Source organism: Opisthocomus hoazin, chromosome 2, assembly GCF_030867145.1.
Source record: "Opisthocomus hoazin isolate bOpiHoa1 chromosome 2, bOpiHoa1.hap1, whole genome shotgun sequence".
NCBI lineage: Eukaryota > Metazoa > Chordata > Aves > Opisthocomiformes > Opisthocomidae > Opisthocomus > Opisthocomus hoazin.
In genome coordinates, this window is record NC_134415.1 from 91,856,272 (window position 1) to 91,870,224 (window position 13,953).

The 13,953-nt window shown below is 39.8% G+C and overlaps 1 protein-coding gene across 1 annotated transcript in view; it reads right to left on the reverse strand.

The window, feature by feature from the left end:
• CYB5R4 (cytochrome b5 reductase 4) overlaps positions 1–13,953 on the reverse strand; it is a 48,318-nt gene that overhangs the window by 18,296 nt on the left and 16,069 nt on the right. Inside the window, exons 7-10 of the mRNA XM_075414434.1 lie at positions 12,859–12,916; positions 12,660–12,753; positions 12,045–12,077; positions 11,243–11,365 (exon numbers count right to left, since the gene is read on the reverse strand). Coding sequence (XP_075270549.1) covers positions 11,243–11,365; positions 12,045–12,077; positions 12,660–12,753; positions 12,859–12,916 — 308 coding nt within the window. The remainder of the gene's footprint in view (positions 1–11,242; positions 11,366–12,044; positions 12,078–12,659; positions 12,754–12,858; positions 12,917–13,953) is intronic.

The following is a 13,953-nucleotide window of genomic DNA, read 5'->3' on the forward strand; positions in this document are numbered from 1 at the left end:
ACCCTGCTAAAGCACCACTCCTACATATCAATCAAGGAAAACTTTTGTGGTCTAAATGGCAAATTGATTATATCGGGCCATTCGAATCCTCTGTGGGTATCAACACATCCTCACAGAAGTGGAAGTAGCCTCTGGCTTGCTTACCGCGACTGTGTCAAACAGCCGATGGACAAAATACAGTAAGAGGGCTATCATCTTGGTTCTCAAGTCTGCCTACTCCTGATACCATCTAAAGTGATAATGGCTCACACTTCTCATGCAAGTAGGTACAAAAATGGACAAAACAAGAGGAAAATCAATGGGTATTCCACACCCCATATTACTGCCAGTGAAATGGGATGGTAGAAAGAACTAATGACTTATTGAAAGAGAGCCTTGAGCCACACAAGAGGCGCAGCGGGATACTTGGCTTTCCAAAGTACTTCACCAATTGAATAATTGGTATGGGCCCACTGGGAGCCCTGGGAGTCCATTCTTTGCAGCAGAAGCTGAGCCTGATGCTCCCCCTTCTGATAAAAGAAAATGTCCAACAACGTTGCAACAAGGACAACCCATTATGGTAAATTTACCACAAATTGGAAGTGCGCCTATGACACTGACTAAACCTTATGGCCCATTTGCTTAGGAAGTTAGTAATAGCAGTGGTGCAAAACACAGAATAAGTACTAGATTAATCTATCCTGCATCATAAAAGGGGTAACCTGTTCAGTCTTCCCCACTGAAACCTTTTATTCCTTTTCTTTTACAGGAGAAAATAAATCTATATTGATGGCAACAACGATGATGGCAGCGTGCCCCCAACCCAACCTCACTTTTCCTCTTACTCGGGATCAGTATAATCTTTCCAGTTCAGACACAAAATTCTTGGACAGTTCAGACACAAGATGTTTGGGACACGAACTACTAAATTATACTGGAAGTGCTGGGATCCTACCAAAAGGTAAAGCAAACTTGAACTTTGCTACTTTGGTTATACATGGAAACGAGGCATATCTAAAGGATGACTGAAGATGGGAGACTGTACAACAAAAGAATTAGAATTTCTCACAACAATAACAACAACATTCATCAAATATTATCATTTCATGCAACACCAGGGGAAGAAATAAAAACAGGGTGCTGGACAATCAATGAATCCACCCATGATAACCCCACCAAAATTAAAATATACTATATCAATTATTCTAAACCAAGAAACAAGAAATCTTGCTATAAGAATCCAGAACCAGATTGTTGGTACAATTTCACTTTTACACAACCTGTACTCACATTCTGTCTCTGGGGTAATCATGGTGTAGAATTATTGTTTGATTTCATGATTATCAAGGTCAAAATGTGGAATTCATGTATGACGGGGTGGCCATGGGTTGATGCGTATGTACTTTTTAATGTTACCTACAGCTGATCTAAATTTATCTGCAGCAGCACTACCCAACAGTATCACCTTCCATAGACAAGAACGGATCATTAAAGATGAAAATCAACAAATTCCATCTTTAAAGCGAACCAAAGGAGACACCATTTTGATAGGATGCCAAATTGAAAAATCACACACTAAATGTATGACAGCAACTTTATGTATTGTTGTAAACTATGTCGAGGGAAAACACCACATACATACATACACACTTCTTACAAACACAAATGCTGGTATACTTTTACTAGTACCCATTCAGCACTCATAATGTGCCTTTGGACAGATCCCAGCTCTCGTTCCAGCCTAGGTCTTCTATTCAAGATTGATATTGAACAATTATATTCACCAACTCAGTCTCCTATCAAACTGTCTCCTCACTTTTATAACACTGGTCCCTATGCAATTAAAACCACAGGACAACAGTGAGTGTTACTGGACCCATCACAGTCTCTGAAACTAGTGGAACTGTCAATGCAGGTTAATATCTCTGCAATTAAACCTATCTGCTCACCATTCCTGAATACATCTTACACAGGATGGTTAGCATGGTTGCATGGATGAACCCTCACCTCTTCAAAACAATCAAGAAGAGATGTGACTGGTATCTCAGTAGCAGGACTAGGAGCATTAAATAGCATAGACGCTGAGGTTTTAGCAAACAAAATAAGCTCAGCAACAAATAATTGATACGAGTTAGAACAGCCACTGCAATCCCAATTTGCATTGGAAACTAATCAATGGCTCTTATCTGATCTATCACCCCAATGGGAGAGAATTAATGAAAAAAGCCACCAACCAATTGTGAATGCACTAGGTGCAGCCCAAATTAACCACTCTCCTGCTCTCAGCTATACTCAGGCTCAGCTGTGGGTACAATCTACTGTAGCAGCAATTATAAGAGCAGGTGAAGCGGGCACCTTACGCATTGAAATTTGGAAGGTAATCTGGGATAATGCAACCAAATTTGAAAGGGAATTTCAGCCTTGGTGGCACCTGGTTAATTTCAATCCACCAACAGTAAAGTCACAGCTTTTGTTTTGACAATATGCAGTGCTTTGGTATACACCACGTACCCAGTCATTGCGCTGGGACTAAATCACCATGGAACTGTACTCTGTCCGTTAGAACACAGAGTACAGGCCCAACAAAAGGTGAATAAATGGCAAACTGTCAATGTTGATGCATGTGTTGTGCGGGAACAACAAGGATTTATTTGTGAAAGTAATACCATTAAGGCCCAAGACATTTGCCTTGACACTGAACAAAATATTTGTCATTTTGAAATACATCCCAATGAAACCCCTGAAACTGTACTAGTATATACAGGAAACTGATGTATTTGCACGCGAATCCTTTGTGATTCTACATCTATAGACATATCATCACTCAAATATCTGTATTTGTAATGTCACTGAAATTAAGAGATGTGTCTTTTAATTATTCAGCTCCTGTCACAACCTACCAATTGCTACAGTTCAACTATACATTGTATCAAGATCTATTGCCTACCCCTACTGGAATGAATCTCACATTGGTGAGAAAACTGTTGCAACATCATGACCTGAATCAATGGCTAAAATTCAGAGTTCAGATGGAGGGACAAAGAAACCCAATTACCACCCACCATGATACAGAAGAGATACACTGTATCCTGACAGAGTAAAGAAGGACCGAGAACACCACTGGTGGGACAGCTTATTCAGACAGTGTCCAACAGCAACTGGAACACTGAACCGGATGCTACACCCCATCATGATCCCATTGACTCTTGCCATACTGTCCTCGTTGTTAAACATTGTTCGATATGAAGATAGCTAGACAAGTGGCACTGTTACAAAAACCTCCTCGCATATATAACATTGCTTAATGACACAGTTAACAAAACCTTAATTATTAAGTAAACCAACCAAAAATTTCCCTTAAATTACAGCTGGAATATAGCATTAATCTGTTTAGAGGCACAGAGGCAAGGGGCAACCCCACCGCCACTCTGTGAGAGATGGATTGACTTTCAGTCACGGGGTGGACTGCGATGGTGCCTTCGCCCCTTTCCTCTCCTGGACTGCTCTACAATTTCAGGAATTCCCATCAAGTCTTGGCCTTTGTGCAAAGACTTTGGCAGTTAAGCCCCCCTTGACCGTACCAGGAACTCTGGCATGGCCAAGGTGGGGAGCAGCACTGACTGTACCAGCAGCTCTGGTTGCCTGTCCAAGGTGCAGAACGAGAGAGGGAATAATCAGCCATCCCCTCACAGCCTTGGAACTTACCTTTTCTGGATCATAACTCAGGTGGATTGATACCAGTGCTACTGGAATTTTGAGAATTTCAGTAATTACCGACCCAGATTGTGGCCAGGATAGAAATCTAGTGGTGTCTAGAGTCAATCATCTCATGACCCTATAAACAGTGGTCCTAAGTGAGTCCCTTTGAGCTCTCCTGGACCACATCAGGCTGCGACCAACACCTCCCTCCGAGTGGGACGCCTCTCAGAGCTTGCAAACTCTCCAGTTTGCAAAGGTCAGAGGACAGTCACTGAAAACCGATGACTGGACCTGGGCTGAAACCCTTCACTCCTTGAGGCTCAACCCTTGCCCAGTGAGAAATGCCAAGACATTTGAAGTGAATAATTCACTGAACTTGAGGGGAGTTTTTAACAGGTATACCTTTAGGTGTTTATATATCTTTCTGCTTCTGTGGACTGATCTAAGTATCTGATAGCAAGTATAGTATAAATATTGCCCTCTTGAATCTATGGTTAGATCACTGTTGTGACTGAGATGAATTCTAGATTAGTCAATTATTTACTCCAGTCACAACAGTGACTTGATTATCAAACACCACTGAAAATCTTGTGATCCACCTTAAACTGTGCTACCAAAAATCTCGCGATCCACCTTAAACTGTGAATAAACCCTGTATAAATCATTCTAACTCGATTTTCCCCATGTATGTTCCACTCGTAGTAAGCAACAGAGTGAACCTTGCTATCAAACTTTGTTAAGTCACACTTTCATAAATTGCTGTTAAACCCACTTTTGCTAATACCTTTGACAGTGATTCTTTAAGCAGCCTAAACCATTCATTCACAACATCAGGTTACTTGATTATGGAGCCTCAAGTACTGTTACTGCCAACACAATGGAGATTAGACTGCACAAATGTAGGAAGGTGGCTGCCTATCATTCCTGGCAGCAGCCCAGCCTTGGAACTAACACAACCACAAGCCCTTCCTGTTGACCATCAATTTATCCAATGCTTCAGTTAATTACTAGATTTCACAAGCTAGCTCCTATTATGTAGGAGGTCAGCCATGCTCTTCCCAGATTGCCTCTCTTCCTTCCCAAAACAAAGTTTCCACTGAATCAACACCTTCCAAACTTTCCCTGGTTGTGCAGCAAATGGCACACTGTCACAGCCTAAGTTTGGTTTATACACCTTAAGTGCTGTGTCAGCATTCTGCTCCTTTCTATTACTTCTGAAAAAAAAAAAGTCTGTGATCTTCCACTTAGAATCACAGAACTTAGAATCACAGAATGGTTTGGGTTGGAAGGGACCTTGAAGATCATCTGGTTCCAACCCCCATGCCATCAGCAGGGACATCTTCCACTAGACCAGGTTGCTCAGAGCTCCATCCAACCTGGCCTTGAACACTGCCATGGAGGGGGCAGCCACAGCTTCTCTGGGCAACCTGTGCCAGTGTTTCACTACCCTCACAGTGATGAATTTCTTCCTAATATCTAACACAAATCTGCCCTCTTTTAGTTACAGCCATTCCCCCCTTGTCCTGTCACTACACACCCTTGTGAAAAGCCCCTCTCCATCCTTCCTGTTGGCCACTTCAGGTACTGGAAGGCTGCTCTAAGGTCTCCCTGCAGCCTTCTCTGCTCCAGGCTGAACAGCCCCAACTCTCTCAGCCTTTCCTCACAGGAGAGGTGCTCCAGCCCTCGGATCATCTTCATGGCCCTCCTCTGGACCCGCTCCAACACATCCATGTCCTTCTTATGTTGGGGGCCCCAGAGCTGGACGCAGGACTCCAGGTGGGGTCCCACCAGAGGGGAGCAGAGGGGCAGAATCCCCTCCCTCACCCTGCTGGCCACGTTTCTCTTGATGCAGCCCAGGACATGGCTGGCTTTCCACTTAACGTGGACTAAAACCACCGCACAAAACTACGATATTACGTCCCATTACAGTCCTCAGAGGCAGCATCACCTTGATTCTTCACTGAACCCGCTAAGCATCTGCCAACAGTTGCACACAACTGCCCATAGTTACACGCTCTTTAGGAGAGCAGCAGTTGGTAATTAGGTTGCTTCCCAAAACTGGGGTTTGGGTTCAGAATCACTTTCAGCAGAAAGCAGCAGAGTTTATTCTCCATGGGAAAAAAACAGACCCTCCCCAAGCCCAGCCCCCCTGTTAAGTCATCCCTACTAACATGTCATTTTTTACTTGCATATGGCTACTGCTTTTACATACACAGTCCTTTTAAATCATTTACTAAACTGGCAGACTAAGTACTTAGTTTTTGCCTTAAATTTCATTTTTACTGTGTAGAAACAAATTTCAGGACAAAGATATTTGGTATTATCACATACAGTCCCAACATCAGTTGCTTATTCTATTAGCTAAAGCCGCTAAGAAATCAGAAAATGTGTAAAAAATTGTGATTAATTCAAATAATTCAGTTTCACTTTCTGTTGACCACAACTACAGCTGGAACAACTATCCACAAGTCAAAAATAGAAACCTTAGATACATAGAAATACTTCTTATGTACATGCAGTGTTTTCTTATCTCATTCAGAGCAAGAAGTCTTTTGAAGGAACATCATGAGCAGATTTATATTCAACAATGAAGTTTTATTGAAGTGGTCAGTGGTGAAAGTCTTGATTTTTTTTAATTTGGCAGAATTCAGTTTTTCCACAAAAACAACTAGCATAGTAATACAGAAAAATCAAAGTCAAAAGATCTGGTTTTACTAACTAAGATGAACAAAGATACCTGAAATTATTTTTTTTTTTCAGTAGTTCCACAGCAAAAACTAATTATTAAACATTTTTCTGGTTGGTGTCTTTTTAAATAATCTTTAATAAACTGCAGGTCTATGTAACAGGACTACAGTGCCTGCCTGTCACTTCCAAGACTTGGCGGCAATTCCACCTTGATACAGAAGCATGACACGCAGTGGTGATCACACAGTATCCCCTCATGAATGGGCTTCCATATCTCATATCCCAGAAAAGGCACCTAAAAAAATCATGTCTTCATACCTACGAGAAAAACTGCACTCTATTACTGTGCTGTGTTGAGTTTGGGGTTTTTTTTGTTTGTTTGGGTTTGGCTTTTTTGGGGGGGGTTATGTGGTTTTTCTGTTTGGTTTTTTGTTTGTTTTTTTAATGAGAAAGTTCCACCTTACTTTCTTTAATGCTGCATTTAAATTTCACAGGATGCTGGCACTATGACCATTCACTTTGGTTTATGCTTCCTAATGACCAGTTTCACAATAGCTAGCTAAAAGTAATGCCACCAACTCCCTACACTGACAATCTAATTATACTGAATTGTGCTTTCTATGCCATACTGCTGGGCATAAATAATTATTCCTCCAGAAAACTAAGCACTTAATCCTTCTTAAGAAGCAGAAGCATTATTGAATATTCTTCTGAATCCACCGATACATCCTAAGACACAGTGTAGTTCCCTGAAATTACATTAAAATTATTTAAAAATCCCCTTCAACTTTGAGGAAATCACAGAATCACAGAATGGTAGGGGTTGGAAGGGACCTCTGTGGGTCATCTAGTCCAACCCCCCTGCCGAAGCAGGGTCACCTACAGCAGGCTGCACAGGACCTTGTCCCTGGAGTTTGAATATCTCCAGAGAAGGAGACTCCACAACCTCCCTGGGCAACCTATTCCAGTGCTCCGTCACCCTCAGAGGGAAGAAGTTCTTCCTCATGTTCAGATGGAACTTCCTATGCTTCAGTTTGTGCCCATTGCCCTTTGTCCTGTCGCTGGGCACCACTGAAAAGAGTCTGGCCCCATCCTCCTGACACCCACCCTTTAGATATTTATATATCTTATATATTACATTATTTATATGTATATAATTTATATAAAGCCACAATGCTGTTCCTTCCTCCCAATTAACTCACAGATACACTGGCCAAAATGTTAGTCTAAACTCAGCAGGAACTTGAGAGTCCACAGGCAATTTATCTGGCAGTATGATTTTCCCAGCTTAAGGGGAAAAAAGTAGGGGCTTATGCCAATTGTCTCTTCATAGGATGAAGTTATCATAAGCTTCCAGTATTATCTCTGCATTATGTCATTGTCTCTGAAGAAAAGCTTCATCACTTGTTTATAGAACTTAGAATCGGCTGTTGTAAAAAAAAAGATTAAATAACTTAGAAGTATAGAGACTTGGGGGGCATGGTGGTCGCTGTCCCTCCCTTAGAAACTATGATTCATCAATGCTGTCATATGAACAAGTAATAACAATAACACAAAATCAAGTAAAATTTCCAAGTGTTAATCCTGTCTGTTTTGCAGCTCTTCTTCCTGTGCTTTGAACGCAACAGAAATGTTTGAAACAATAAATACATAAGGAAATACTACAGAAAAACTCAAAAGACAAGAAAAACCCAAGAAATTTAACATCAGTGCTCCCATAAGCACTTACTGTTCACAGCCTCAGAATAACCTTGCCACCGAACTGAAGTGTGGAAATATATTCTGAGTAAAATGATTACTTTCATTAGAAAGTCTCAGTAACATATGAAAACAACTATGAATACACAAAACCTGAATGAAATAAATAAAAAACAGGTATACCAAGATAACATAACCGCTTTCCAATCTGTTCACAGACTTTCAGGTACTTTCAAGAAGTGGAAATTATCAGTTACACTGCCTTCAAACAAGGCTCGCATACTCATGGGAAAGGAAAAGTAATGCTGAGAATATGCAGTGGAATATACCTAAATCCAAGTGAAAAAAATCAGAACATTTAAGGCAACGCATCTGTGCTACCCTATATACAGCGTCACACAGAAATACCAGATATAAAGCTATTTTGTACCTTTAACTAGCCAGTTTAGGTCTTGCAAGCAAAGCAGCTCTCACAAGGAACTACTTCAATGCTGGTACTGCTTCTGCTGCTCACACTCAAATCCCCAACTACCTTATGCCAGCTGTTCCACCTAATCTTTTCAGCCATGATTAAATTTGAGGAACTCTACTTCTCAAAGAAACAGGGGTAAGTTACTTCATCTACCGCACATCCATTGCTGGGGGTTCATAATAGCAACTGATGTATCATGTAAGTACAGCTATTTACAAAGCTAGTATGTCCTTCCTCTGCCCTGTTTATAGTCCTTGATGATCTTTCTCTCATCACAGGCTACACATTGGCATAGTTTAAGTGGCTAAGCATCCATGGTGAATCGAACTTTGGTGAGCAGCACACACATTTATGCTATCTTACTTCAGGATTTACTTGTACTATAGTAGTACTTGACATTCTGTTCTGCCTGTGTTCAAAGCACTCTTAGCGTGAGCACAAGTAAACAGGCAAACTGTATGCATACAACCTTGATAATACTACTGTTCCAGCAAGCAAAATAAGCTAAAGTGTAAGCAGTGTTAAGGAGAACCTCTATCTCTGCACCACACTTCTTACTAAGTGTTTCTGCAGTTTATCACAGAACAATTTAATCTCCTCTTCAAAGATCTATTTAATATAATCTATAAAATGCATTACTTCATTTCTGAGGTCAGAATTACTCACCAGGCAGGAAGTCTCAATTATTTTATTTCCAGAATAAAGTTATTTTGTTTCAGAAAAAGTAGTTTTGCATACAAAACCAACTGCACACCCAGTAAAGACAAGAAAATTATCTAGAGTTATTAATCACTATTTCTGTGCTCGCACTGCACAAGGTACGAGCTTCTTCACACACAACATTATTTTGCTCCCACAGAAGTGTAAGTAAAATTGAAAACTCTCCAACTAAGAGTAAAGGGGCACAATTGTATGCACAAATGGAGAGTTTCTACTTAAAACTAACATGAGAAAACGGAAGCCTCCAACATGTAGATTTTATGGCTGAGCTGAAAGCACAGGACTGCAATATAAGAGAAAAGATTTTGGTCTGAACATTCTTCCTCTATAAGCCTTCTGGAACATTCAATTTTAAATTTGGAGGTTTTAAAATTAAAAAAACCTGCAGAATAAAAGTTTCTCGGTAGGGATTAAAAAGCCATAGATAACAACATATTTGCTAGATTCCTCACCTTTGTAATCTGGCAACTGAGGAAACTCAGGCTCAGCAAGTCCTTTAACTTAAAAGTTCTTGGAGATTCAGTTTAAACCTATCTGAACTCAGTCAGTGATACATATAACGTTATCCAATACCTGTAACGCTTGTCCTCTCAGTAACATGAAAAATGCTGTGCTGGAGAGTGATTTCTTAGAAAAAAATACAAAATAAGTATCTAGGAAGCACTGGTTACTAACGCTCGATTTGGATTTTTGCCAATTGCATGCAGTCATCCTCACCTTCCTCATTTGCAAAGGATCTATAAAGCCTCTATCTCCTACTCCTCTTGTTCTTTCAGATAATTTTCTCATTTTGTTTTCCATAATCATGAAAAGTTATAAGGAGGAAGAAAATGAGCAATGGACAGTGGACAATACATTAGTCCAGGCTGTATCCCCTTAAAGAGTATTAGTTTTTTCAATGCAATCCTCTCTAAAGTGGATGACTCTACTGTTTCTGAAACTCTCATAAGGAAAATTACTTTCTACATAAGCTAAAGGTAGCAAAAGAGATGTGCTTTTATGCAGTCGGTCTTCCTTTTTGTACCACAGTAATCTCTCAACTTTAAAGGCCTAAGTAGCATAATTGAGAGCCAGTAAGAGGTGTACAACAGTGATCAACACTTAATTCGCTCTTAAAAACGTACAGCTTTGTTTTCACACATAATAAGGCAGACTAACATCAAACAGTCAACTTTCGAGTCTTGTTAGACAGAGGGCCAAGAGGGCTTTCAAGAAACTGGACAGGTGCAATAACATAAAGAGTATGCTCACGTTATATAATAAAATTTTGCAGGAATTTTTAATTTAGCTGTAAAAAAAAGCAGAACACTGATCAGGTTAGCGCACTTTGTCGCTGCATCAAGTTCATAGTACTGTTACCACAAAATGAACTCACAGGTAACATCTACTACTTATTGCAGACACATCAGCTTATTCAGAGCTGGCTTCGATACCTACACATGATTGCTTCAATACCTAGACTTGGATTGAAGGGCCTTATTTAATCCTAGCTCAAGTTACAAAGATGCAGGGTGCTGGAACAACACTGCAGTGTTGAAAGATCTACATCTTACTACATCTGTAGTAAACAGCTGAAAGTGGAGGGTTTTGTTCCTTCACTAGTTACTCCTCTGATGATGGACACCAGGCCATGCACTATCTCCTCAGGGTCTATGGACAGAAGAGATATTAAACACACAGGCAGCCATGAGGTGCAACAACACTCAACCAGTCTTCACCTTCCCCTGCTAGGTTCTTCTAGTCTTTCCACAAGACTGGAAGACCTCCAATTCTACTGCAGGACAAAACAAACCAACGCAAGAAGACACCCCTAAGCTGAAGCCTTTCAATGAGAATTCCTGAGCAGCCTTCAACAAGACCAGAGAACATTTCTGAAAGAAATTAAGCATGACTACAGGAAAAGAAAATCCTAGGAGAAACCAAATATGCCTAATATGCTCCAAAAAGTCTTAAAACAACTGGTAACACGGCCATGAAACTGCTTACCTCTGTCTGTGCGCTTGATAAAAGTATTGTGATTCTCCAAGGGCTGTCCCAGTGTTTTCCAATGAATGTTGTCCTTTTTCTTTAAGATAATCTCCACTTTCCCAACTTTTTCAGCAATATTCACTAAATGAGAAAAAGGTTTCACACTGTTACTTTTAGTTACATTTTGCACAAAAAAATATATTGCTCTTCCATTATAATAAAATTCTAGAAGGATTAGTCATTTCTCATGACTCACAGAATTAATCCGTTAAATTAAAATACCAAATTAAATGTACTTCCAGCTATCTCTTTATAATGTTTTACAACGCAATTAAGACAACAAACACTGACTTAATATGCATAATTAATGTATCTTATTTACTAAATACATTGTGAAAAGCTTCACAGCCCATCTGGGCAAAAAGAATGCTCATGAATTCAGCGTCCTCATTTACTGGAAACTGGTAACTACCACTATTTACTTCTTCCTTTCTTTTCCATGGTATTTAAATGAAAAAATAAATCCAAGAAAATCCCAGTCTAAGCAAAAAACAGCTTACAAATACACAACAGAACAAATTTCTAATTATTTTAACATTTAGTCACCCTCAGAGGGATCAGAGCACCATCACCTTACTACTTTCACAGGCCCAAATGCCACAATTTAAAAAAAAAAAAAAACATTCAATGTTATGGTTTGATTGTGTCAGAGCCTGCTGGTAAGCAAAAATAAAGTATCTGATGAGTCAGAAAAATAAACTCAAGTTCCACATTCTGATATTGGAAGAGATACAGAAGTGCTGCAAGAGACAGAACTTACCAGCCAAGTCTTCTTGAAGTGCATGATCCAAGTCTGAAATAAAGAGAAACAAACTCTAATCTAAGCAAAACCAAAATAACATTCTAGTTATCATATATACATACAGTTTAAGGCTAGAAATACTGAGTGAGTAATGAGCCTAGAACCCTATGGGTCTTTATCTGGCCCTGAAATTTCACTCGTTCATCACATCAGTCCCAGTGACTTCCGCAGGCCTAATACATAGCATTAAGAAAAGCATAATTTTCCCCATTACTTTTAGCAATGACTCATGTAAAGCTACATATCTGAATTTATCTAAATCATTCCACCTGCCTTTTCTGAATAACAGCATTTTAATAACCATCAAAAAGACAGTTGTAGAAAAACTTTCACAACTTTTACATCAATTTCTTACTACACCTTATTCCATGTGTAAATAATGAAGTACATACGAAACAAAGATGTGAGTTGATAAACAATGTAATTCCTTTACATCAAGGTACTTGAAAGTCTCTAATGAAAGAGGAATAAAATATTAATTGGTATATGCAAAACGCATATGGTCTGATGACAGGGTTTTAATAAAGTAGAATGGAAATTCAGTATTTTCAACTGCAAAATTACAGTACTCACCAACTTCTACAAGATACGAGTGGTTATCCACGATGATCTCTCCCCTTAATCGTCTGTCTTGACAGTCAACTGTCACCAACTCTGCATTCATACCCTTTCATAGGCAAGGAAAAAAATCACATTTTAGTAAGGTTCTCTCACAATTCAAGCTGGATCACAAATGGATCTTGTAATTCTCCCTTTCATAAAACACACTTACCTTCTGCTTAGTATATATGACAATTGTGATCAAACTATCTGTTTGGAACCAGTCATAACTGTAAAACAACAAAACAGTAAAGAAAAAAATATATACTTTCTTTGGGCATATCAAAATATATATATTACCAGTTTTCAAGCACTGCTTCTTTCATGAATTTACAAGCCAAATACATTATTTACTATTTTTTAAAGAGAAAGTCCAGAGCCAATAATTTTGAAAAGACTATTAAAAAAGAACAGTCAAATTATGCATCCTGATAGTCAGCACATTGTAGCTAAAATTATATGGCATTGGATTTACTTAAAAAGCACGTGCATCCTCTTTGCAGCGTATGAACCTTCCTAACAAGATGATTAAAATCCTTGACTCCAGACAAAAGTCTTAAACAGCCAGGGTGGCTTCCAAAAGTTATAGATTCCACACACATACCACAAAGCCACTGTTCCCTTCATCTCCCGAAATCAAGATTCTACACTCATATGTTCCCAAACTGCCCAAACCTTGTAATAAATCCAGGGTAAGCTAAGAAATAGAAAGCCTTCAAATGCTAATTGTTTGTACAACCTTACACTTGCCAAGAAGTAACTAACCCACCCAACCCCAGAAAAGCTATTCCTTTCTTTAGCCCTTTTCATCAGGACCATACATCTGACAATCCCATGCCTGCCTCTCCACCATACGACATCTGTGATTCTCACCTGACTCCAGCATCTTGAAGGCTGCAATCCTAGCAAGTGAAAGCCAACTTTGTCCCCACAACAAGGTTAACCCCTCGCATCTTGTCCCTTCCCCAACGTCCCAACCATTTCTGTCTACTCTTTGGGCTCTTGGAACAGAAAAGGCGGCAGAGCGAGGATGCCCCCTCCAGCAGGCACTCCTGACAGCCAACACATTCTAGGCTGCACACGTTCCAGTCACACACTGGAACATGCCAGACACACATGGGAAGAGAGGTGGCAAGGTTTGAGGAGTGCTCCAGAAGGTAAGCCACTTTCCAGTTGTTCACAAGCCACACTATTTTATATGACTGCATGTAACTAGCCCAGAGATTACACATTCACTGAGATTTTGATGCAAAGTGCAAAACTGAAC